Raw genomic sequence first — 27,988 nt, forward strand, 5'->3', positions numbered from 1 at the left:
AAAGTCGGGAAAGTATCCGCAAGTGGAAGATCAACTAGTTCAACACATATGGGGCCTTCAACAGGACGGCTGTGCAGTGTCTCTCGACATAGTGCAGACTGAGGCGCGCAGAATTGCGCGAGCGCAGGGCATCGAAGCGAAAGACTTCAAAGCAAGCTCCGGATGGACAACGCGCTTCATGCGACGCCACGGACTTACCTTGTGGAGGCGCACAACGTTGTGCCAGCGCTTGCCCTCAGCATACGAGGACAAGGTACTCGAGTTCCACCGTTTTGTCATACGGCTCCGGCAGCAAAAAAAACTTCATTTTGTCACAGATAGGTAATGCAGATCAGACTCCTCTCTGTTTCAACATGCCGAGAAATACAACAGTAGAGGAAAAAGGTGCACGAAGTGTGCTTATTCGAACATCTGGCGCCGAAAAACAAAGGTGTACTGTCATGTTGGCAGTGACTGCGGATGGGCGCAAACTACCGCCTTATGTTATTTTTAAGAGAAAGACGCTCCCAAAGGGAAATTTCCCTCGAGACATCTACGTGAGGGTCCTAGAGAAAGGTTGGATGTTCGCGGAATTGATGGTGGACTGGGTCAAGACCGTCTGGGGCCGGCGGCCGGGCGGCCTGTTGTATCCAGCCATGCACGTTTTAGACAGTTTTCGCGGGCGCCTTGTAGAACGTGTACGAGAAAAGTTGTCAGAGCTGCGCACAGATATTGCCGTGATTCCGGGAGGCCTCACTTCCGTGCTGCAACCTTTGGACGTTTCCCTTAATAAGCCTTTTAAGGACAACATTCGAAGGCTGTACACCAATTATATGGCTGGAGGACAGCGTCAACTAACCCCCGGTGGCAAAATTAAGAGGCCGCCTATGGAAATGTTGTGCGAATGGATAGTGGAAGCTTGGCGAGAGATCTCCAATGACGTCGTCAGGAAAAGTTTTAAGAAGACTGGGATCTCCAATGCACTGGATGCAAGCGAAGACGACATGCTGTGGAGCTCAGACAAAGATGACGAGTCTCCACCCGGCGGTGATGAGGATGTTCTCTCCGACTCGGACTCGGACTCTGAATAATCTTAATAAATTTTATGTGTGTGTTCAGTCAACGTCTCTCGCCTGTTCATTAAAAGGTAAGTAGGTAGCTTTTATTTTCCCTTTTATCCTGGGTTTATTGGTAAATTATGTGAGAGTAGCCATATTCCTGCCATATATTAAAATTTAAACCGCGAGAATGCGAGTTGAAAAAATTTCGTAAATTTTACCCCGCGTAATAGGCGCACCCAGAACTTCGAGCCGGATTTTCTGAAAAAAAAGTGCGCCTATTATGCGAGTAAATACGGTATCTTCAGGGTGCATACCTCACTTGGTTATGATGTGCTGCCATCAACAGCAGAGAAATTTCCGTTCGTGCCAAGAAGGCTGCCCATAGCACATCTCGGCCCAGCACTACAGATCAGCGCAAGCCAGTTCAAAATGGCGTGGGATTTCTTTCTACTCTTCTTCTCTGCAGTGGTGATAAAGACAATCTGCAGAAATATGAACAGATATGATTGGATGCATAATCTTGTAGTTGCCCAGCTACGCTGAGAGCAATCGGTCCTGGAAGAGGTGCATGACTCTAGACGAACTGGTGAAGTGCGTTCCTTGGGCTTCTCATCAGACCATCCTCAGAAGGTGCCGAAAAGACAGAACTGCGAAATATGTTATGAGGACCGCAAAGTTGAACAAAAACCAGACATTTTGTGGGAAAAGTGCCGAGTGCACCTATGCATCACAAAATCCAGGAACTGCTTCACCGCATGGCATGAGCGGGGAACTAGTCTTCGTTTCGTTTTTGTATCCAAAAAATGGTCAACTTGATAAGTGTACATCACTTGCGTAAAAGCCAAATGGCAGCACTCATTGGCTGTTACGTACGTTTTCGCCACTTGTATTGCCACCACTGAAGTGAACTACGCTTATTGGTTGTGCTTGCTTTAAGGTCAAGCTACATTTCTAACTATACTTTTATATGCATAGATAATGTAGTAACATGTGAACGATGCTATGCTCACAGTGAGTATGCCACTACCATCTACAGTTGTTTTCATTGGCTATTACTCGGGTATGACAGACATGGGATAGCGAAGGGAAATTCATGAGTTTGCATGGGGAAGGTGTGGCAAAACATTTGATACATCCTTTTAGACACCACATAAATTGTGGGCTTCTTGGCTGTCTCTTGACATTCAAAAGGTAAAAATTGCTCCGAGACAAATGCTTCACAGTTGGACTGTTTCACCACAGCTTCCAAGTGCTGTTACGTGTCTTTCCTTTGTTGGCATGTATGCTATGTTTTATCTGTGTTATGCTTTAGGTTCTAACTCTTGTATAGTCATCTTCATAATTGTTACTTTGTCTTCTGTATCTGGATTTAGTCACTTGGATTACTCATCAACCTGGTGGAGCACTGTGAGGAGAACAGGGAGCGCCTGGCTGGTACACAAACAGTGGGTTCGTTCGAGTCCGTCTGTGACCAGATGGAGATGCCGGCGTTCAATGCTCTCATGGATGTGAGTAGGCATTTAAATTGTGCCCAGCATGCTAATGTGCACAGAGCTTCCAGTTCCAAAAAAGGTCTTGGTGTACTAATTACTTTAAATGACCTCAGACCACTTTTTGCATTATTAAAACACATTTAAAATAAACACATGTATTGTGTACAAAAACTATAATGGTAACCTTTGTCAAATATTACAGTACTGTGTGCTCCAGGAAAGCCGCAATCTTAAAAAGTAATCGTCTTGGGACCTTTCAATCCTTTTTTTCGTGTGTGGTAACACCAGCAAGACCAGGCCTAAAACATCATGATGGCAGGAGTTTTTGATTGAACAATTCACAAACTGTGTTAGTTCTGCTGCATCTGCCAGTTGCTCTTTGCCATGCAGTCATGCATGCACTGTTTCCTTGTTGTCATAGTGCCATAGTGCTATGTTGGCACGTTGTGTTGCCATACAAGTACACTGCACTGACACGACACTGATGCCAATGAGATACTAATTCCATAAATCAACTGACACATAAACAGACACAGTCACTGAAAGACTAGTTTGTCACTTAGCCACTAATGGCACCTATGCAAACAATAACCACAACTTGCTGTTGATGTTTGTGGTGCAAACAGTTAGGGAAGAAAGAAGAAACAGACAGGAAGAGCACCAATTTTCAACTAATCTTATTTCAGAAAAATGTGCGCATTCTTTGAATGCTTGGATGGTGCAGATCTAGAAAGAGTAATAAAAAATAAATGTACATGACCTGAGACACTATTGCAAAGCCATATCAAGCAACTGAAACTCCCTTTTGTAAAGTGATGCTGAAGGTATACTGATACATAAGGCACCCTTCTTCCTAATATAATATGCTTCCATTAGCTCTCGTGCCATCATATCACAGCTTCTTTCGAGAATGCACTTCCTTCGTCAAACTTTTGTACCTCAAGCATCTACAGCTGTGCACCAACTAGCCCAACAATGTACTTTGCTAAACCACGAATCGCCTTAGTGTGAACGGCTTTTGTGTTAGCAAAGCCGATAGAACCAGCCTTCCTGATGTCGTTTGACCAATGATTGGCTGTTGAACAAAAACATTGCACTGACATGACTGCCTTTATCTATGTGTATTTATAATGCAGGAACTTCAGCACCGTTCAACAGCCCACATCAAGTGTGAACTGATGTTGGTTTTGTTCATGGAATGAAATGCATCAGTCTGAGGCTAACAATATACACACAGTAAACCCTCCTTATAACGAAGGGAACGGGATGGCGAAAAAATTTTATATAAGTGCTAATTTAACGAAAGCGACTTGCATCATAAGAGCTAAAAAAGTACTGCTGAAAAGCACACACTGTGGAAGTCTAATACTGGTGTCACGCGGCGCATTTTCGATCGCGATCGAGCCAGATTGGGATTGAATTTCTCGGTCCCAATTGGCTCCTTTGCGCAAGCTGCGGGAGGCAGCCAACAGAGTCCTGGTTTTATTTTTTTAATTTTTTTTTATTTCGAAGACTGTTAGCCCTTTTCGGGCTGGTACAGGGTGGGAGGATTGACACATTTTGTCAACACATCAAGCAATGAAACAAAATAAATACATCACGAGAGGTACATTTCCAGTTTCCGTTCAAATGATTGTACAGTCATTGTGTCATCAAAAATCTGTACATCAAGGCCATTCCAGTCTTCAATTGTCTTAACAAGGGGAGAATATTTAAAAACATCAATTCTGGCATTGTAAGGCATAAAAACATAAGGATGATTCACACAGGGAGAGACTCTGCCAGGACGTAACAAATAGCGCGACTGATCTAAGTTAAATTTATTAGTAGAGAGCTGGTACAAAAACTTCAGTCGTGCGATTTTTCTGCGTGTTGCCAGTGTCGATAAATTAGCCCTAGCCAGCAAAGCGGTTACGAACTGTGTTTTGCGATACGCTGAAAATATAAACCATACTGCAAGCCTCTGAATGTGTTCAAGTTCGTTAATCTGATATTGCTGGTGAAGATCCCATATAACACTAGCATATTCCAAAGAAGGTCGTACAACAGCTGTATAGGCCTTAAGTTTAACTGCAGGCGTTGCATGCGCCAATTTTCTTTTCAAAAATCCAAATTTTCGCTGAGCTGATTTTATTTGTTGTTTACATGATTCTTCCAATTGAGGTTATTTGAGATGGTGACACCAAGATACAGTCGCCGACCGTTTATTCGGACCTCACGGGGACTGTGGAAATGTCCGAATAAACAGGTGTCTGAAAAAGCAGATTAAGAAAAAAAAATGAAATCCTTTATTTCCACGCACTTATTCGGGCTCGGCAGTAGGCTTGAAGAAATTGTGAATGCGCCGTTGCACGCTGTTCCGTTTATGCGCAATCAGATAAGCCTGAATCTCGGAGAGGGTTGTACGGTCACCATAGGTGGCTGAAAGCACAGTCACTGCTTGTACACGCTCTGCATGCGACGGCAGCGTAGCACATGGTGCGTCATCTTCCGACTCGGATTCATCGTCTGGCAGTGCAGCAGAAACCTGACGAATGATCTCGCCGTCGTCGAGTTCTGCGCATGTCAGTACAGCAGTGTCAGCACCTGTGAAACTGTCAAATGAGGCGCTGTCCGGAATTGCAATGCAACCACTGCGCAGGTCTCGGCAGAACATTTTCCACGTCAGTAGGGAGCACATCGGAAGGCGACAAATCTTAGGCCTCCCGGTACCCGCTTGCCGGCATTCCCCAGCGCAGTCTGCGCGGGCACTGTCGCCGCCATTAGACCCTTGACGCGATGTTTACGTATGCCGCGTTGGATCTACGAAACCTCGACACAGCACGCAAAGCAAACACCACCGTGCCGACACCAGTAGCACAAACGAAAAACGCGGCCTGCTCGCAGTGTCGTGCGCAAAGAAACAAATCAGCTGCTGGATTGTCTTGACATGGCTTACTAAGCTGAAACCGGAACTGCTGTAGAGCCACTCTATCGAACCAGGCAGAAACGATGATGATGAGCGGGGATTTGCAGTAGCGCCACTTCGTGGGGCAGCAAGTCGAACCATGCACCGGTCAGAGTCGGTGCATGGTGCTCTCGATCGAGTTGGCTCAAGGGGTGTCCGAAAAATCAGACAAGAGGTTGCAAGGTGTCCGAACTTTCGGCAGTTGTTATACATTATGGTCTCTGGGGAGAATGGCAGTGCCGCGAAGCAGACCGAATAATCGAGCATGTCCGAATTTTTGGAATCCGGAAAATCAGTCGGCCACTGTACTTTAGTTTTGTCATGCGGGCTATTTGTTTGTTGCCTACAGAGTAATTAAAACACAGTGGTATTTTCTTGTTCGAGACATTCATGCATGCGGTCTTTTCAAAATTAATTTCCATATTCCATTTGGAGCACCAATTGTGGATTCCTTCCAAGGATTTATTGAGTAATTTTTGATCATCTATTGATTTCACTGGGCAGTACAATATACAATCGTCCGCAAATAAACGAACCTCAACACTAGTATCTATATGCTCGGCTATATCATTAATGTAAATCAAGAATACTATCGGCCCCAACACAGACCCTTGCGGTACACCAGAAGAAACGGGTAAACTTTGGGAGTGTTGGCCATTAATTTCAACAAATTGCAGCCTATTTGTCAAGTACGCCTGAATCCAATTAATAATTTGTTCGTTGACCTCAAAGTCATAAAGCTTGCTGATCAGCCTGCTGTGACAGACCTTATCGAAAGCCTTTGACATATCAATTGAAATTACGTCAACTTGCGCTTTCAAGGTGACTGCCTTAGCAAAGCTGTGGATAGTTTCAAACAGTTGGGTCAGAGTTGATAGACTTCTTCGAAAGCCATGCTGCTTACTGTAGAAAAGATTATTATTTTCTATGTACTGAACTAAGTCCTTAGCAATTATGTGTTCCAGGACCTTGCATATTGTGCACGTAATAGAAATCGGGCGATAATTCCCAATGGCAAGCTTGCTTCCAGATTCGAAAATTGGTTTTACCCTTGCCATCAGCCAGTCAGTAGGTATAATACCACTGTGAAGCGATAACGAAAAAAGCTTTTCGAAAAAGCATGCCACCCACTCAGAATAATGTTTAAGAAAAGTGTTTGGAATCTTATCCGGGCCCGGTGACTTTGTCGTCTAGTCTTAGCAAGGCAGCAATTATACCTTCTTTGGTGATAACAATATCGTTGCTGGAAAGATTCATTTCCGAGTGTTTTACGACAGTACTATCATCCTTTGAAGTGAATACAGAGCAGAAGTACTTGTTAAATGCTTCAGCAAGGAGGGAGGGTTCAGAACATGACATACCATCTACAAAAACGGCTTTGATTGTGTCTCTACTCCTTGACATGTACCTCCAAAATTTCTGCGGCGATTCTTGCATATATTTAGTTAATGTATTGGAAAGGAAAAAGCTTTTAGCTTTTTTTAATTTGCTATGCACTTGCGCACTGAGGTTACTGATAGCTGTCGCGTCTCTCTGAATTCTCTGACGTGCACGGCGCAGTCGCCATTTTAGATGGTTTGGGTGACTTTGGGCATGCTGGGTACACAAGGTGGCGCCGAGTAACATTTAGTTGTCTGTTCCGTTGCACACTATTTCCGCAGCGCCGTGGTGCCATGGCGGCGCTGCCACTTGCCGCTTATAACGCACGGGTGCAGCACGTGAATAAGCCCTCGAAATAAAACTAAACGTAGAGGCGTTCTTTTATCTTGCCGCCCGAGCCAATGAGTGAGGGCAGGTGAAGAGGTCCGGGCCTTATTCGTGTCACCCTGTTGGTGGAGTGGAGTTGAAGTGAATTAGAAGAGGGTAGTGGGGGCTCACTCGTTGGCCGGCGCCATTCATTGTGATGACGCTGGCTATGTCGCCATGTTGTGCATCGGCGCACCTCTGCAACCGCCGCCTTCAATGCTTCTCCGCAGTTTGCAACCAGCATATTGCTAGAAGTGATTCCAGGCTTGTCTTTTATCTTGCTCGCCATACTGTGCGAAAGTGTGCGTTGAAAATGAATTGCCAAGTTTGTACAAGCCTGCTAACGATGTCACCGCAAGGATATTTTCAGCTTGCTCGCTTAACAACCTTTCGTGACAGTGAGTGGCTGTTGTCCCCTTCTAGTCATCTGTACAGTTTTGTGACGAAACTGGACAATATGTTCACGGATTGCCTCTCCTGCCATGAGCTGCATTCGGACAGCATTTTGGATTTACTGGGAGTTGTGAAAGAAAGGTTTTCACAAGTTGGGCGTACACAACATGCCTCTGTTCTGTCAGCAAACAATCAGCTTTTATGTACTTCTGCATTTCTTTTTTTTTTTTTTTGTCAAAGGCATTAATTCTGACAGATCAGAGAAGCGGGAAAGGCAAACATATAAAGTTGAGCCGCTGCTTGTGAAGCAGAAGTATCAAGTGATGAAGTGTGAGAATGGCTGTATCAAATAAATGTTCATTATTTGTGCTCAGGACTTGAGAGAGTCGCCTCCTATTTAGCTGTCCATTTTCATAGTGCATGTATTATAGCCTTCTGTAGAAATAGGTAGTTCACAGTGCCAAGGTTTAGAAGAACTACTGCAAGGATATCCAGCTGGAAGCTTTTAAGCTGTGGCTTACATGGCATTAATAGCTGGTGGTAAACTTTTCAAAGTATGTTTGCATCAGAGTCAGCATCGGCAGTAATTTCATGTGACCGTAACATGCATGCATGATGAAACAATGCTAAGCTTTTTTCCGACAAAATACTAAGAAAGGATCCAATTGGAAGTGCAATTGGAAAGTTCGTCATCACTGCTTTGCCCATGCCACTCCAATACAAATGCATGGAAAATATACGCACTAACCCACCTATGCGCATAGTTCTGTGCGCATTTTAATCGCGTGTTCGTAAGAGTAATAATGGTGACTGAGGTTTGGAAAAGACGCTATTTTCTGCAGCCCTATTGGCACGAGTACTGACCGTCTGCAGTGAATTTTATCTAATGCGTTAACAGCAGAACCATCTGCCCAGCCTTATGCATGAATATAGGTCAACGCATGTGCCTCGCGCTTTTTTCAAAATTTCAACTGCATTAGCGTCGCGTGTTATACTGCACAGATTCATGTGCAATTCCATGTAAATATGATGACCTTGCAAGAAAACAGCATGGTTTTAATCGTGCACAAGCACCTTTGTCAGGCAACGTCTTACATTGAAGCCGCTAGTGGTGCCACTTCACATGTAGCATACTCGGCATCAGGCAGGGGACCCAAGTAAGCCCACTACCCCCCTTCTAGCTCACTTTAGCAGAGTTGCAAGGTTGTGCACACGCCGTTTCCGCAGAAACAAGTGCACGAGCGTCCGCACACTGGCGGCTGTGCCTTTTGTTATCTTGTTTTTTTTGTCTTGACTTGCGCCAGCGCCATGACGTTGCTCTTGATTGCAGTGATTGTGGATTCGGCGATAAGCGACAGTCTGCATGCTGCGTAGCGCAATCGCCACGATCAAAAGGAACGAACTGAGAGGAGGAGCAGTGAGGGGAGGCGCATGTGACGAGGAGAGGCCATGAGTGCCGCCATGAGTGTGCACCTGCTCACTGCTGATAACATGCATGTAGCATGGAAGAAAAGGGTCGCTTAGCACGAAAGGCACTGAGCTCAGCCGTGACTATGCGCACACCCCTTGACAGTTCACTCTAAGCGGGCAGCTGATTGGTATGCTTCGTCTAATCTGGTTAAAAATGTGTGTGTTTGGGTCGGGAACGGGAGAGATTTCGAGTAAAGTGGCTTCATTATAACAAGGGTTTATTTTACTTTCATTTTCACAATCTCCACTTAAAGTGCAATTAGCACAATCTTTGCTCTTATACTTTAATCAGAGTCCATTCCACCTTTAGGAACTATATATGCATCAGCATTACATTGTACTACCAGGTAATTAAGCAAGAGGTGTTCTACTTTACAGTGCCCCTATCATGTTTCATTTAATGAGTATATTACCTGCTACTGGTGCATTTGGGATGAAGTAGAGCACTTATGACAAAGAAAAGTGCTTTTAGAATTCAGTTGAGACCATGAATTAAAGTTGAGCATTCATTGTGTCGTAGGGTGTCTAAGAAGTGGTAAATGCTGACACAGTGAACTGTCAATGTCATATATGCTTGTGCTGCCCATGTGGCGCTGCGAGAATGAAGAAAACTGCGGTCAGCAGCACCCTCCATGCCTTGTCTCTTCTATTTCGGGTACAGTTGAATTCCCACCACAATGAAATTGGTGGCGCTTTCCATAAAGTTTTGTCACTGCGGAGCTTCATAGACGTGAAATTTACAAGCAAACACGAACCATGGTTTAGCAGCACAGGAAGGAAGTTTTAATTGCAAAAGTGTGAGTTTGGCTTCCTTGCACTTGTTGGCCAGCAGTGATGTGACACGACTTTCGCATTTAGTCAGATGAGCCATTACAATAATGTTGCATGCATTTCTGATAAAACTCCAGATTGTATTGGTAATGTGATATGCTGCTGGAATGAGGGCATGCTCTGTGGCACTGCCATCACAATCCGATGAAGGAAAATAATCTTATACACGTGTCATGTTTTTGTTATTGCTCATTTCTTCATGAACACTGACGTGGGAGTTGGCCTTGACAGTCATGAGGGTGCTGACGCAGCAGTGGCATGCTTTTGCATCCCATTTAACTCAAAGTGACAACTATTTAAAGTGAATAGCTTTCCTTAGCTCTTTCAGCCGTTTTCGTGGTAGCTCGGTGGTTAGTACAATGATGGTCAGACTTGGGTGAGGGAAGGCGAGGAAGCACACCCTTGCGAGAAACATGTGCTTGGTCAACCGAGTTGCAAGGGGTAGGGGGGAATCGCGTGTTACGTATCGCATAACTGATTGGTGGGAAGGGGTGGGAAGAAGGGGGGTCGGTGCACTGTAGCTCCCTTGCTCGTTCGCTGCAGAAAGGTGAGAAAAAGGGTGCGTGCTTTTGGGCTAGCTAGTGGCAGGGAAGAACCATAGGGAGGAGGTGGGGTGGCTGTCAATCAATTGTTCGCTCGTTCGCCACACATCTCACTGGCCACTCGGGAATGGCCAGCCTATCGTAGACAATGCGTCACATGAGAATCCATAGCGGATTCTTGCCCACAAAGTATACATGGCAGATGCAGGCAAGCGTTCCGTCGAACGCTGACGGTGTTGACACCAACACATCAAGGAGAGCAAGAAATTGATGCGTTTACCCTCCACAACTGCCTCGAAGGAACTCCAGGGAGGCGAGGAAAAGGACATGGGCTCTTGGGGATTGTGGGGATTGGGGCAAGGAGTTGGGGGGACTTGTTCGTTCATTTGGGCTATTTGCTTACATTTACAATCTTTCTCAATGGTTTCTGCATAATTTTTTCAGAGTACTAAATGTCTCCAGAACACCAGAAAGATGTGATGCAGCTTTGTTGCCACCAGCTTAACAATAATGTATCTCTTGAATGAGCTTTCGTAATGAAAGGTATGCATTATCACCAATTACATGAAAACTTGTTCGGTCACCATCTTGTGATGGCAATGGTGATGACTCTCTCTCTCATGGTAGGGTATTGCTAATGATACCTTTAGGAACTTTCAATGACAGTGGATGCTTGCATGTTGCTCAGTTGTCAGCACTCACAGAAGTAACTTTTGAGTATTATGTTTTCATAATATGTTTTCATTATGTTTTCATTGGGAGTTGGTGGTGTTGTGGCTTGCTGCATGAAAGATTTGTTGGAACAAAAATTGGACCCTTCACAGACTTTGCTGTGGCAGTATTCTTGATGCATTGCATTCTGTAGTATACTGAAAGGGAAGAAAGGAAACTTCACTGTGCTGGAAATTTTGTTGAAAAAGTATTAGTTGTGCAGGGATTTGACTGTATACAAAAAGCAGAGTCTCTGCTAATGAATGAGTGCATGGAGCCCTGGTATGTCTGTCTGTCTGATCTACGCAAATTTCAAATAATTTTGTGCATAGGAGGTGTGCATTCACTCTACATCATGAAAGCAGGAAAAGTTTGTGCTGAATATGTAAGGGGCACACAAGAAGCCATAGGCGCAATTGCCTTTGCCACTTTCAGGTGCAGCTCAAGTTGCATATCAAGCTGCAGCAAACTTATGCGATGCATATTCATTCACTTTACATGCAGAATCTCAAAACTGTAGTCCCTGAACACTGATTTAATCAACTAACCAAGCTTATAAGAGTATGAAATCAGCTGCTAGCGTTTGCACTGTGACTGGCAGTCTGACCACCTGTTGTATGTGTTGACGCTTGCTGCTGTTAGACGGATAACCGTAATCATGTTTCTATGGCAAATGCAGAATTCCTGGCTGTGACAATCGATAAATGGCATGGTTCAGTTGCTGTAGGCTGTGCAATTACATGTGGAAAGATTGCATATAGCAAAAATAAACGAATAATGCAATAGCACTAGGTAAAGGTTTTATCTACTACCATTGCTGCTGTTGGTTCCACGTCAGCTGGTTTTCTTTGGCTTGTCATCACGGCAACCTGTATTGCGGACAGCCTGTGTTATGCTCTGAGCTTTTGCTTAATTGATTGTGCTGTTTCACCCACATTTTCCACCTGCCGTGTATTTCCATTATCGCATATTAAAAGCATGCAGTAGGCTTCCAACGCCACTACGCTTCGCGCTGTCAAACAGATAGGTCACCATGCTTATCGCAATAGTGTTGGCGGCAATAGCTGTGAATGTGGTGTGCGACGACCCGGGAAGAGATGTGCTGGTACTGGAATAGAAAACTGAGTGCGTGCTGTCATTTTCATGTCAGATGGATGAGCGAGTATTGTGGGGAAGCTGCTGCGGCAGGCGACGCTTCTCGATAGTGCACGCCTCGTGCCTTTGCTTGTTTACATTGGATTTAGCAGCCGGAAAACGTATCATACGGTTGCAGTTTAACAATGTACTGAACGTTGGTGCTGAAAGATCCTGTTTTCCGGGAACGTACAAACAGATGAAAAACAAGCGTAGCTGTATTGGGCAGTCTCTTGCGTTCTTGATCACAAGCGTTGGCACCGGGAAATCATATGTAATGGGATCATATCAATGAGGTTCTACTGTCATTATGCAAAATAGAAGTGAGGCGTGCAGACAGGACACAAGAGTAGAGAAGTGGACAACACGAACGTCGTGTTGTCCACAGCCGTGTTGTTCATAGTGTATACTGTCATCTTCATTTCTGGCACTGTGCAAAGCTCTCTATCTGCCCACAGTGCCAGGAATGCTGTCGGCCGCGTAATTCTACAAGTTCGATTCAGTGTCGTGTAAAATCTTGCAGAAATGCTCAAGTGATCGCTCAAGAATACCACCCCTGTGCGCTTGGTATCAGTGGGCAATGAAGCGCAAATGGCAATGACGATGCGCCACTTTCATTATGAAAGCTGATTTTTTTTATATCCTTTCTGTGAAAGTAAATTCTGCACATCTTGTTTTTTTCTGATTGTAAACATGGGGGAATGCTACACACACAGAGAGAGAGAGAGTAGAACCCCGTTGATACAAAGTAAGCAGCTGCCACTTCAATGGGGGCTGCCATATCATGTGATTGGCATACTATTTCATGATCTTTAGGTTTGGGCTAAATACAGACCCATAGACCTGTTTGCATATTGCGCTTGAGCAGTGACAAAATACTATTTCATGGAGTGCGTAAAGTGGTCACCATTTCTTAATTTGACTTTTGCTGTATTTCCGTAGTTGACCATACACAGGTTTTGTAGCTGTTCTGTGATTATGGTTTGCTCCCATGTGAACACTTGTTTCTTGGGCACACAGCTGTTCACAGACAAGGTTGAGGCGGCCCACCAGTCTGAGGAGCAAGCCAATGAGCTGCTGAGTACTCAGGAGAAAAAGATGAAAGCTTCCCTGGAACCTCAAAAAGGGGAGCCGCTGCCTGCCAGCCAACAATCTGCGCCTTCTCAGGCTGATGACCTTGAGGAGACCCTTATGAAAGGTAAGGGCACAGTGTTCCTGCTCCACTTTGCATACTTTACTCGACGCAACCTCCCCTACGCTGATTGCTTAAAGAAGTAGGAGTACTTATACAGAATGCAGGCTTCATACATCTCCTTGAAGTCCTCGAAAACCCTTGAATTCAGAAAAAAAATATTCGAGGGCTTTAAAGCTCCTTGAATATAATGTGTTCCTTGAGTTCCTTAAAAACTAGGGTTGGGGGTAACTCTTGAACCTTCAAAGTACCAAAATTCGTATAGAGGCTATGTCATGAAACTCTTATGGGGGAAAATCCAGACATTTTGTTTTGAGAGTGTCACTAAACGATTGCAATTGGCATGTGCACAGCCACCAATGACAGGCTTGTTTAAGTCGCAGCTACCATCGTGGAACTAGTCAGTCAGGTCTAAGCGGCCATGCCATGCCACTAGTGTTTTGCTTGTCTACACCACAGCGATTGTGGCTCCATTTTCAAGCCTCAGGCTCTAGAAGTGCCTGGTGGAAAGTAAGTTTCAGCCGTTTGACTATAACACGGCAAGTATCCTTGGCTGAAGTCAAACACTATACTAACCATCATGCCAGAATGCAATTGACATGATTACAATAGGAATGTCAACTTAGAGAAGCGACCGGAAGAGCTTGAGGCATGCGCTAGCAGCAGCTGCGAAAAATTCGACATCCTTGAAATCCTTGAATTGTCCTTCAATTTTGAGTCAAATGTTCTGCACAGACCCTTAAAATGTCAAAATTGACTTGTTCATAGTGTTCATAGATTTCTGTGTTTTCATGGTAAGCTTCGCTATAAAACCATATTCATTACTTTGTTATAACGGTTGTCCACTCTCAATGCTAACATCGCCTGCCAGAAGGAAGGGGTAGGGTAGGGTAGCTAGGGGAGTTGTAACACGGTGAACAGAAGCCAATAAAGGGCCCACGGTGAACTGACCAAGAACCCCAAAAGCTTGTTTTCAGCCGTGCCCTTCTTAGTGAGATGGCTGCTCTCACACAGCTATCAATGCTAAGCCATCTTTGCCAGCAGAGTGCTGCAAGCCTTTGATTTCATTTTACTTACTGATCAGTGATTTTGTACAGCGCTTGTCACTATACATACATAAACCAGCAACACTTCACCATTGTCTTCATATATTTCAATATTGAGTGATCACTGAGAACTCAAAAGCAGTGATTGGATTTTGTAATAATCCACTTTATTTTTTAAGCTTATCTTTTTCAACACTGTGGTCGATCTTGGCGATAACAGTTGTGTAACTGCGTCTGAGCCAATGACAAAAGGCAAAAAAGAATGGAAAATAGATTGTTATAAGATAGTGTTCCATGACATAGAAAATCTCTTGGCTCCACATGTGCAGGACATTGTTCTGAATGGGGTTAGGCAGTGTAGTATGTATCCCCCCCTCCACATACCTAAACCTGCCGTGGTTGCTCTGAGCAGTGGCTATGGTGTTGGGCTGCTGAGCGCGAGGTCGCAGGATCGAATCCTGGCCACGGCGGCCGCATTTCGATGGGGGTGAAATGCGAAAACACCCGTGTACTTAGATTTCGGTGCACGTTAAAGAACCCCAGGTGGTCGAAATTTCCAGAGCCCTCCACTACGGCGTACCTCATAATCAGAAAGTGGTTTTGGCACGTAAAACCCCATAATTCTTTTTTTTCCACATACCTAAAGCCACACACTGCGCTGATTGTTTTATTCTGGCATAATACACTCCATGCCCGTTACAATGGATCAGCTTACTTTCGAATATAACAGACCGTAAATCTCACTTAGTAGTTTAGTCTGCCTATATTATCAGTGCAATAAATTCCACTTTTAACAGACCAGACTAGAACTGACTATCTTGTACAGTTAAAACTCGATATAACAAAGTATTTAACTTTTCATAACCTCTTGTCCTTAAACACCGTGTATTTAGAACGTCAATATAACAAAGTGTGTTTATATGCCATTTCAATATGACGAAATTTCGCTTACGCAGCATAGGAATGCGGATACAATGCGAAAACTTTCGGGGACGCAGATGGTCAAATGATTGAATTACAAACGGCTGCTTGCAAACACACCTCTCAGATCGCATGCTGAGGGACAAGAGCCACCTCCGAGTTTGAGCCGTTTCATGTTCCATATAAAGTCCAAGTGCGATAAGATTTTATCGCACCCCCTGCACTGTATGCTTTAGATGCAAGTGAGTGTGTGAGGGTGATACAGGAAAGATGGCGGCTTCACGAGTGATGCCTTCCCACGTGAGTAAAGGGAAAGAGGGAGGGGAGCGAGCTCGAGGTAGCATCAAGCGCCCCGCGATGGGGGTGGGGGGTGGAGGGGTAAGTTGGCGCATCTCTGGATATCGGATATCTGGGGCACGTCCAGGCTGTGGCTGCACATGGGCTGTAAGGGCAACTGGGCGCATACCCACCTGGGCATGTGGTCCGAGTGCTGGTGACGCTATCAGCCACGGGGTAGGAGTGCATGCAAAAGCTTAGCTGCCTTTGCCTAATTTGTACCGAGAAGGTATCTTTGTCTTACCTGGCATGACATCGTATCATTCGTCGCCGACTCCCAAATTTATTAAAGTGTATTGTTTTCCCTATCTAATTTGCTTTTTTCGTTTGCCTGATAATTCAGAAAATTCTGCGGTTCCTTTCCATGTAAGAAAATAGATCGGCAACTGTACTTATTTGCATAAAAGGTCTACTTTCAATAGAGCAAAATTTCAATATAATGAAGCAAATTGCCAATTTTACTGACTTTGTTATATCGAGGTTTAACTGTACAGTGGACAAATTTGGAAGTAAATTTTGTCTAGATGGTGTAAATATAACGTACTTTGCTGCAATGATGCGTGCATATGGGTGTTTTATAGTCTTGTATTCTATGTATTTTCTATGTACTGCCCCCCTTACTCAATGCCTCACTTTGAGGCCTGTAAGGTATTTTTAAATAAATAAATAAATAAATAAATATGGCAGTGTGCTGCATGCAACTATTTTCAGCCACTTGTGAAATGTGCAAAAATGCACTTTTTCTTAAGGAACAAAAATGCTAGCTGCAAGGTTCCCACATGGCATGCCTCGAAACGCCAAACAGTTATCAGATCGACACATGCCGCTCGTTGCCACCCACAACTTGTCTGCTCAGTACCGAGCAAATACCAAGGGTGGCGCTATGCCTAACCAGCTTAGCTTCAAAGCTTCAAAACTGCTTTAAAAGCAACTGACAACGATCCCAAGCTGCATCGTAGTGATAATTTATTTCTTATCACTTCGATTTGCACAAAAAAATCTAGGCTGCTATTCGCGGCATCCGGAAGCGCGTGAGGCAGTTGAGTTGTCTTGTCAGCAATGCAGCGGCAGCGAGACGTGGGCTACTAGTTGAACTTGCTTCTTACTGCAGCTCCCGTTCATGCTACTGGTTTGACAGTGGTCATAGCTTGTCGCGAAACATGCCCGTTACATCTCAACATCACAAACGCGTTTGCCACGAGGCAAACACCCATCCATCCACCAGCGCCTATCCAGATGTCAACGCACCACGGGCACCAACTGTTGATGGCTCCAAGAAAGGCCACAATCCCCATCACTACCTGACATCTTGAACTAATAAGGAGGGGGGCCACCATCAAATGCTACCGAACAACGACGGCAACCTTGGATTCGCAGGTTGCTATCCTGCAGCATGTTCCATACCATCGGACTCCGGAGGTGGGATTACTGCTTGCGTTCCGAGCATGGGCGTGGTATCGAAACGGATTCGACAAGTGTCAATTGCTGCTGGACAGTCTTCAGATTCCCTAGTAGACTCGCCTAAGGAAGACGATGGTATGAAAAGCGGAGACTTTTGGTGCAGTAGGGCAGAGGGTCCTGATGTGAACTCGGACGTTTCACTTGCTCCTGCATGGAGTGGGCTTCTGCAACTGAAGCTATGTAACTAAGCCAGTAAACCCTTTTTCCTTCATTCTTACAAGCTTATGTAGCTGTCGATGGGCTTGGTGCATTCCTTGCCCTAACGCCACCCTAACCCGCAACATGCCGCTGTAGTTTATTCTATGTTTGGGGCAGCAGCAATGCACTCCCTGCTGTCGTGCCTGCCATTTGTTAGCAGCCAGCATCCAGAAAACGGTGGGGACAGCAAGGCGCCGTGCCACGTGGTAGTACGATATCCGTGTAATTACCCATTTGTTTATTTCAATTTCGTTTTCTTCGTTTTTGCGGTAGCCTTTGAGTTAGCGGTATATGCAAAGCTCTGCCATTTCACAAAATACCGCGTCCCTAATTTTGGATAGAATGAACTTTGGATATACCGTATTTACTCGAATCTAGGCCGACTCAGATTCTAAGCCGACTCCCTAAAGTCCAAAGCCCCCCAAAAATATACATATTATTACGATATCATCGAGCGATGCTCAAGAAACGAGCCGCCGCGAGAACGACGATGAAGTTGGTCGGTGCGCTTGGCGCGAGCGAGTGTCGGCCTGGCTGCCTGGCTGCCTGGCTCCAGTGTAAATAGCCTGTAAATAGCCTCTTCTGTCTGTGTCTTTCCACACGCAACATTCTGGTGGAGGTCAGCGATCCCCGTCCTCACCACGGAACTCAGAAGGGGTCGGCACACCGAGCTTGTCACCATGCCTCCCGGTGACACGCCCACCTCTGCAACAGCTTCGGCTTGTCCCACTGCTCCAATCGTCACGGTCGCCCCACTTCGCGACCCAGGTGTGTTCTCTGGCCTGGAGGGCCAGGATGTTGAGGACTGGATCAAACTCTATGAACACGCAAGTGCTAATAACTGGTGGGACCCAACGATTATGCTCGCCAATGTCATCTTTTATCTCAGCGGCACCCCATGCATGTGGCACCAAACGCATGACGACGAGATAACCAGTTGGGACAATTTCAAAGAGAAGCTGCGGGAACTGTTCGGCGACCCCATTAGGCGCAAGGCTGCCGCGAGAAAGGTTCTTGCGTCTCGTGTTCATTCATCTACGGAGCCGTACGTTTCCTACATCCTCGACATCTTAGCTCTATGCCGCAAAGCTGACGATGCTATGTCCGAAGCCGATAAAGTGTCACATATTGTAAAAGGCATCGCCGACGACGCTTTCAATTTGCTTGTTTTCGGCGTCTCGACTATCGACGCCATCATCAAAGAAAGCCGTCGCCTTGAACAAGCTAAGAGCCGCCGTATCACACACCACATCATGCGGCTACCCAACACTGCTGCTACGTCGACATGTGAGGGTCGACCACGTCAGACCACCACCTGTGACAACGTCACCCGTATTGTTCGCCGCGAACTCGAGGCCACCTGTTCGCCAGCTTTCTTCAAGACGCCTCCCGATCCGCCAGCAACCACCATTGCGATGATCCAGGCCGTCGTCCGACAGGAATTTGAGAACATGGGTCTGAACTCCGTGTGTTCCACGTCTCAACCCAGCGTTCCTCAGTTCTCTAGCGGCCCTCCTCGTCCTCGGCACTCCTTTTCCGCCATATCTCGCCGCAACCCATCCGATTGGCGTACCCCTGATGACCGGCCGATCTGCTTCCACTGCTGTCGCATCGGCCACGTCGCTCGTCACTGCCGCAACCGATGGCCACCACCTCCTCGGACATACACTGCCGCTTATTCCCGCACCTTCGGACCTTCCATTCCCTATACCACCTGTCATGAATCCACTGCCGCTGATGCTCCTGCTCCGAACCTTCGGTACAGCCGCTCGCCCTCACCTCGACACCATCAGTCTCGTTCGCCCCAACCCCGTCGCTTCTCTTCGCCGCCTATCGCTTCCCGGATCCAGCCGGAAAACTAGGCACTGCAGCTTCTGGAGGTGAAGCTGTGTTGTCGACCCTGCCCTCAAATCCTCTGCTCACGTTACCCACGAACCGAAACCTTCTTGACGTTGACGTTGACGGCTATCCTGTCACGGCACTCATCGATACAGGAACACATCTTTCAATTATGAGTGCTGCCTTCCGACGACGACTGAACAAGCTCCTCACCCCAGCGTCGGCACGCGTCCTCCGCGTTGCGGATGGCGGTACTGTGCCTATCATTGGCTTGGGTACGGCACGCGTCAGCATCGCCGGCCGCCACACTCCTGTCCTCTTCACCGTAATTGCTCATTGCCCCCATGACCTCATTCTCGGCTTCGATTTTCTCTCCGCACACTCTGCTCTTATTGACTGCTCTTCCAGTACCCTTCGCCTTGAGTTGCCGATGCTCGCAGAACCTTCTGACGCACCCCACTGCTGCTTACGTCCCACCGGCTTTTTTCGCCTGCAGCCAAAGTCAATAGCCTACATTGAGCTGTTGTCTTTCCCACCAGTTCCTGATGGCGAGTACCTCATCACTCCTCTGCCCGACATTCCAATAAGGTATGACCTTACAATGCCTCACAGTATACTTAATATTACTGGGAACCGCGCTCGCATGCCTGTCTGTAAATTTGGATTGGCAAAGCAAATTCTACCAAGCAAATTCTACCACAAGGTATTTGCCTTGCCACCGTTGATTGTCTCGGCGACCAATACGTGGCAGCGTTATCGACCGATGGTTCTCGCGAGCTTAGCAGGCCCCTCGCGCCAGCCTCGGGTGCCGATCCCAATATAAAGAAAATGGTTGTGACGGACCTGTCCTCGGCGCAGGCTGAAGAGCTTTGCCAAGTATTATCGTCCTACCGAGATATTTTTGACATCGACGATCGCCATTTAGGCCAGATGCTCGCGGTCAAACATCGGATTCTTACTGGCGATGCTACGCCTATTCACCGACGACCGTATCCAGTTTCTGCGTCGGAACACCGAGTAATTAAAACGAAGTCAACAAAATGCTCGATAAAAACATCATTGAGCCTTCTTCGAGTCCCTGGGCGTCACCTGTGGTGTTGGTTAAGAAGAAGGACGGCATGTGGTGCTTCTGTGTAGACTACTATCATCTGAACAACATTGCTAAGATGGACGTCTACCCGCTCCCACGTATAGACGACGCCTTTGACTGCCTGCACGGTTCCAGCTACTTCTCGTCTATTGATCTTCGTTCGGGATACTGGCAGATTGCTGTTGACAATATGGACCGAGAAAAAACCGCGTTCATCACACCTGATGGCATATACCAATTTAAAGTAATGCCGTTTGGATTATGCAACGCCCCTGCCACCTTCGAGCGTATGATGGACTCCTTGCTCCAAGGTTTCAAATGGTCCACATGCCTCTGCTACCTCGATGACGTCATCGTCCTATCGCCAACGTTCGACACTCACCTTGAACATCTCACAACTATACTTGATGTATTTCGAAAGGCGAAGCTGCAACTTAACTCGTCCAAATGTCGTTTTGGCCACTGGCAAATTACTCTTCTGGGCCATCTCGTTGACGCTTCCGGAGTACAGCCTGATCCCGACAAAACTCGCACTGTCAGAGAGTTTCTGATTCCAAAGACAGCCGCAGACGTTCGAATTTTTGTAGGGCTATGCTCGTACTTTCGTCGTTTTATTCAAGATTTTGCGGCAATTGCTAGACCCCTCACTAATCTTTTGAAGAAAGGCGTACAATTCTCGTGGGGTACGGCAGAAGCCACCGCATTCTCTCGTCTCGTTACTCTTCTCTCCTCACCACCCATTCTCGCCCACTTCGACCCTGATGCCCCTACAGAATTGCGTACAGATGCCAGCGGTCATGGCGTAGGTGCCATCTTAGCCCAGTGTCAGCATTGCTTATGTGAGCCGCCTCCTCACACCATCGGAGCACAACTACAGTCGCCGACTGATTTTCCGGACTCCACAAATTCGGACATGCCCGATTATTCGGTCAGCTTCGCGGCACCGCCATTCTCCCCATAGACCATAATGTATAACAACTGCTGAAAGTTCAGACACCTTGCGACCTCTCGTCTGATTTTTCGGACACTCCTTGAGCCAACACGGTCGAGAGCACCATGCACCGATTCTGACCGGTGCATGGTTCGACTTGCTGAACGCCATTTTTGTTTTGAACGGAGCTTCCTTGCTGCCCCACGAAGTGGCGCTACTGGAAATCCCCGCTCATCATCGTTTCTGCCTGGTTCGATAGAGTGGCTCTGCAGCAGTTCCGGTTTCAGCTTAGTAAGCCATGTCAAGACAATCCAGCAGCTGATTTGTTTCTTCGCGCATGACGCTGCGAGCAGGTTACGTTTTTTTCGTTTGTGTTGCTGGTGTGGGCACGGTGGTGTTTGCTTTGTGTGCTGCGTCGAGGTTTCGGTGATCCAACGCGGCATACGGAAACATCACGTCAAGTCTCTGATGGCGCCGACAGTGCCCGCGCAGATTGCACTGGGGAATGCCGGCAAGCGGGTGCCGGGAGGCCTAAGATTTATCGCCTTCCGATGTGCTCCCTACTGACGCGGAAAATATTCTGCCGAGCCTTGCGCAGTGGTTGCATTGCGACTCCGGACACCGTCTCAATCGACAGTTTCACAGGTGCTGACACTGCTGTACTGATGTGCGCAGAACTCGACGACGGCGTGATCATTCGTCAGGTTTCTGCTACACCGTCGGACGATGACTCTTGAGTCGGAAGATAATGCACCATGTGCTACGCTGCCGTCGCATGCGGAGCATGTACAAGCAGTGACTGTGCTATCAGCCGCCTATAGTGTCCGTACGACCCTCTCCGAGATTCAGGATTATCTGACTGCGCGTAAACAGAACCGGGTGCAACGCCGCATTCACGATTTCTTCAAGCCTACTGCCGAGCCTTCGAATAAGTGCATGGAAATAAAGGATTTCTATTTTTTTTTTCTTTTTATTTTTTTTTTCTTAATCTGCTTTTTCGGACACCTGTTTATTCGGACATTTCCGAAGTCCCCGTGAGGTCCGAATGAACGGTCGGCGACTGTATTCTATTATGGAATGAGAATGCCTTGCTGTAGTCTGGGCAGTTGCGAAGTTCCGTCCCTACCTTTACGGTCGCCTTTTTTCTGTAGTCACTGACCATCATGCTCTCTGCTGGCTCTCGTCGCTAAAAGTTCCTACAGGCCGGCTTAGTCGATGGGCTTTGAGGCTACAAGAATTTTCATATTCCGTGGTGTACAAATCTGGCCGCCTGCACCAAGACGTTGACAGCTTATCATGTTACCCTGTTGACGACTCTGACTCCTCTAATATTGCCAGTGCTTCTTGCGTATTCTCTGTATCACAGCTGCTTCATTTCGCCGATGAGCAACGCCGTGACGCCTACATCAGAGCACTCATCGACCGTTTTGAGCACTCTCCGGCCAATGCTACTCTATGCCTCTTCGACCTCCGCGACGGTACTCTCCGCTCGACTGTTATAGAAGAGCACCACGACGCACCAACGGCAGGACATCTCGGCGTATCTCGAACCTATGACCGTGTACCTCGCCGTTTTTTCTGGCCGGGTCTTGCCCGTTCCGTACGACGTTACGTTGCCGCTTGTGAAGTTTGCCAACGACGCAAGAAGCCTTCCCAGCTCCCCGCTGGTTACCTGCAGCCGCTCGACATTCCTGCCAAGCCCTTTCATTGTGTCGGCTTAGACCTCCTCGGCCCATTTCCGGAATTTTACATCAGGGAACAAGTGGGTTGCAGTCTCGGTGGACTACGCAACCCGCTACGCCGTAACCCGTGCTCTTCCGACCAGTTGCGCAACTGATGTTGCGGACTTCCTCCTACATTATATTATTTTGATGCATGGTGCTCCGCGTCAATTGCTAACAGACCGTAGCCGTACGTTTTTGGCCAAAGTCATCGACGACATCATGCGTGCCTGCTCAATACGGCATAAATTTACCACCTCCTACCATCCCCAAACGAACGGCCTCACTGAGCGCTTGAACTGCACCCTTACAGACATGCTATCCAAATATGTTTCCGACGACCACCGTGACTGGGACCTGCCTCTACCTTACGTTACCTTTGCATACAACTCTTCCCGTCTCGAAACTGCTGGCTTTCCCCGTTTTACCTCTTGTATGGCCACGAACCAACGCTACCACTGGACACTGTGCTTCTGTCCGCCACAGCTTCAACTAGCGATTATGCCCGTGATGCAATCGCCCATGCTGACCACGCTCGCCAACTTGCGCGCGCTCGTCTACAAGTGTCTCAAGACAAGCAGAAGCAACGCTACGACCTCCGTCACCGTGATGTCCATTTTGTGCCCGGCAGCCTCGTGTTGCTTTGGTCACCTTCGCGTAAAGTTGGCCTATATGAAAAACTCCTTTCTTGTTACACAAGTCCATATCGCGTGCTCCACAAAGTGACCGATGTCACCTATGAAATCGTTCTAGCCACGCCCACTACGTCCACCGCTGTGACAACCAGTGACATTGTCCATGTCGCCCGACTCAAGCCCTACAACTCTCCAAGTGCCTTGGATATTTAACAGCACCGTGACGGTGCTTTTGCCGCCGGGGGGGGGGGGGGGGGGGGGTAGTATTACGATATCATCGTGCGATGCTCAAGAAACAAGCCGCCGCGAGAACGACGAAGTTGGTCGGTGCGCTTGGCGCGAGCGAGTGTCGGCCTGGCTGCCTGGCTCCAGTGTAAATAGCCTGTAAATAGCCTCTTCTGTCTGTGTCTTTCCACACGCAACAATATATTACCTCGAATGTAGGCTGAACAAAAAAGCGAGGACAGCATTCACAAAATGCAAACAGCACTTATTGAATCTGAACGTGCAGAGCTCATTCAACGTCGTCGCTGCTGTGTTCCTTGTCACTGTCACCTTCAAACAGTGCACTATCTTCGGTACCATCAAGCGCATTAGATATGCGGCACTTTTTAAAGGCGCGCACGATCAAAGTACCTGGGATGTCGTCTCACACTGCAGCTACCCAGCCCGCCAGCTGCAATAGCGATGCACGTTTGATGCGGCCTGTTGCCGTTAGCATGTGTTCTTCGTCAGTTAACCAGTCCGTGTAATATTTCCGCAGACGATCCTTGAAAGGTTTGTTGATGCAGACATGAAATGGCTGCGACTGGCCCACCATGCCACCCGGTATGACAGCGAGGTCCATGTTTGCTTGGGCGAGCGCAGCCTTCACGTTGTCAGTCAAGTGCCTACGGTAAGAGTCGACGACAAGGAGCGAGTTCTTTGTCAAAGGGGCTCGTGGATGTTGTCGCCACACAATCTTAACCCACTCTTCCACCATCGCACCTGTCATCCACCCGTTCTCATTTGCCCGCACAATGACATTTCTTGGGAAAGTTTCTCGAGCAGGCAGTGTCTTCCTTTTAAATATCATATAAGGGGGGAGTTTATGTCCATCAGCTGTGTAGCACAGCATCACAGTTGCGCGCTGCTTCTCGTAGCCCGCAGAGCACACCTTCACCTCCTTGGCACCCTTTTCATTCACGGTGTACACCACTGGCATATCAAAATACACAGCTGTCTGGTCGGTGTTGCCGATTTGCCCAAGGTTGTAGCCTGCCGCTTCTCTCTTTCGCAGCATGTAGCGCTGAAAAGCTATCAGCTTTTCTTTGAAATCGCTTGACAGCTTCTGGGTGATTAAAGTGCGACGTCGGAGGCTGAAGCCGAAGCACTTCATGAATTTCTGAAGCCAGCCCCGGCTGGCTTTGAAATCCTTGGCGTTAGGCCTTGCTCCCTCGAAAGTTCCCTAGCTTTCACTTGGAGCACTTCTGTTGTCACTGGAAGGGCAGCTGCTCTCTGCGTCCGAACAAAGTTGGCCAAAACTGTCTCCACTTCGGGGTGACGGCCTTTCTTTGGTCTGCTAAATGCCATCCTCGTTGCGGCGCACGCAAAAAGTTGCTGTCACTGTCCCCTCCAACGACGGACATTTTTCTTGTCAACGCTGAAGTTCTGCCCGGCTTGAAGGTTCGACAATGCCTCTGCGGCTATCACAGCTTTTCGCTTGAAAGCGACACTGTAGTGGCATCTCCTGCTTGGTGCCATCGCGATAACACTACGCCGCACACCGATACGGCCGATACGACACAGGTCAAAATGGCGACCTCGCTTGTGTACGGTTGCCTACTAGCACGGCTGGTAGCGGCTGCAATGCTGACTTTTCTAGATGGCGCTAGCTATGCACCATATTTAGCAGTTTCAATGAAAAACTGCCGCGTTTTTTAAAAAGCCTCGAATCGAAGCCACCCCTAAAGTTTGGAATATGATTATTTGAAAAAAACTATCCACCTAGATTCGAATAAATACGGTAGCAGACCTTTCTCGCTGGATTACTATGGTTCGTTGTGAAGGAATTCTGATTTAGGCACAGTATATTGAGTGCCCAGAGAACAGAAGAATAAGGGTGTCAGTGGTATTTGTAGTGACTTCAGGGTTTGTACACCTCCTTGAAATCCTTGAAAACTGGTGTTGGAGGTAACATCTGCATAGCAAAACATTCAAAGTCGCAACCTCTCTATCAGCGCTACGCCATGGACACTATTGAGAAACCATCGTATATATTCTGTTATGACAATTTCACTATGTGGTTGCATTGTAGCTGTAGTGTGGCATGTACACAGCCAGTGACAACAAGCTTGTAGTTCAAGGAGGTAGGGCTGCATCGTCATTGTGATCACGGAGTCGGATAAAGCCAGACTAAGCCATAGTGGCTGCAATTTGGAGCCTTGGGCTCTAGGAATTACTGTATGAAAGTGTTTAAGTTTCAGCCATTTGGCTTCAACTGAACGTGACAAGTACTATCATCACTAGGTGCAGCTGGACATTGCTACTCTTTATCATGTGAAGTGTGTGATATGCCAGAAGGCACTTTATATCTCTAAATGGGCATGTTGGCTTTGAAAAGCCACCTTAACAAGTTCAAGCACATGTCCAACTCAGGGGCTGCTTACCTGCGACTTCCTGTTTAGATTTCAATATTCATTACTTTATGTGTATAAAGTTTGTTTCCCCTTCCTTGAATTTTGGTCTTCAGCATCCTTGAATTGACTGTGAATTTGAGCTAAATAAGCTCATCACCAGCGAGTGCAGGCATGGCTGCCAACTTGCAGCAGGTGGTTTACTTGCACAAAATTTGTAAGCATAATAACTTGCATTAAATTTTATTTATGTGGGATTTCATATTTGGCTTTCTTTATCTTTCCTGATTAAATTTGAGAGCTACTAGTCTGTATTTGCATGCCACTGTAATGGCATGTGTTAATTGCTATGAAATAATTGTGACTTCCTCTGTGTTTATTCTCTTGATTACAGCCCTTCAGAAAGCTGGCAAGCACATGGAACATAGCATAGTGTGTGCCTACATTGCCTTGCTCCTTGGCTGTGCTGTCCAGAATAACAAGGTAACTAGTATTCACTGGGTTCAAACATCAGTATTGTTGTAGCTTCTTATGAATGTAAAGACCACTCTAAATTGCATCTACTACCAGTGTTGAATCACAAGAAATTTGTAATGAATGCTCTGATGTTGAGTGTGTTGTCGTAGTGTGCAACCTTGTACTTCAATGCACTACCATAAAGAGCCTCTGTTCAAGGCAGCTTCACCCTCAGATATTGTGTCTTGTAGTGAATACTGCATCATGCTCTCGTATAAGGTTCTCTTCACAGTAAAGAAGGAGCCCTGAAACACTTTTTGAACATAGTAAGAAAACTTTGCTGATCTGTCTTAGATGCTGCTGTGAGTTCACATGTGAGTCGCATGTTACTGCATGCAGCAGGGAAATTACAATCTCATGTCAGAAACTATAAGAAATTGCTTGCTATCACTTTCGCAATGTTGTCATGCAGCATGTCTTGTCTACATGTGTGTTTGAGTGAAAATTAAGACGTAGTTCTTTTCCCTGCGGTAAGTCTATAGGTACTCATCTGCCATTGTCGGTTAATGAGTTCATTGCTTAGTGCATACCTGATCCACGTTCCCCAGCAACTACATATTAACAAGGTTTTACTGTATATGTCTGTGATCTCAAAGAGACAGAACAATCATTTCATCTTTACACTGCCAGTCTGTGCGTGGCCATGGGGCGCCGCAACAAGCTCTTTTGTTGCCATGACACTAAACATTTAAGCAGGGCTTTGCACTCTTGGCTCCCCTGCTGTGTAACTTCCAGCATGATAGTGGAAACAAAAATAGAGAAAGCCGGGCATCGTTGCAATAAATAACTCCAGTTATAATAATAGTTAAAGGATTCGAAAAATTTTTGCAGCGTGATATTCTTCGCAATCTGTCCAGTGGCTGCAATTACAAACAGGGACATACAGTTGAACCTCTATGTTACGAATTCCTGGATTTTACGAAATTTTTCAATTCCCCAACACATCCCCCATTGAAGCCCATGTATGGGCGACCTCCATGTAACGAACGCGTTGTGGCGGTTGACCTTGATGTAACGAATTCGCGGCGCAGATAATCGAGCTGTATCTTGTAATGTTTTGCCCAAAATTTGACCGAGCAGTGCACAACTTTAATGGATATTGTTTAAGTAAGTTCTTATATTACAAGGTAAAGTAGACCGCAAGCAGAATGCTTGCAATCACAGCAAACAAGCAAACCTC

The 27,988-nt window shown here is 46.6% G+C and overlaps 1 protein-coding gene across 1 annotated transcript in view; it reads left to right on the forward strand.

The window, feature by feature from the left end:
- Positions 1-27,988, forward strand: part of wapl (cohesin release factor wings apart-like) — a 146,836-nt gene that overhangs the window by 90,320 nt on the left and 28,528 nt on the right. Inside the window, exons 14-16 of the mRNA XM_075690464.1 lie at positions 2,414-2,548; positions 13,328-13,505; positions 26,687-26,775. Coding sequence (XP_075546579.1) covers positions 2,414-2,548; positions 13,328-13,505; positions 26,687-26,775 — 402 coding nt within the window. The remainder of the gene's footprint in view (positions 1-2,413; positions 2,549-13,327; positions 13,506-26,686; positions 26,776-27,988) is intronic.

This window comes from Dermacentor variabilis, chromosome 1, assembly GCF_050947875.1.
Source record: "Dermacentor variabilis isolate Ectoservices chromosome 1, ASM5094787v1, whole genome shotgun sequence".
Taxonomy (NCBI): domain Eukaryota; kingdom Metazoa; phylum Arthropoda; class Arachnida; order Ixodida; family Ixodidae; genus Dermacentor; species Dermacentor variabilis.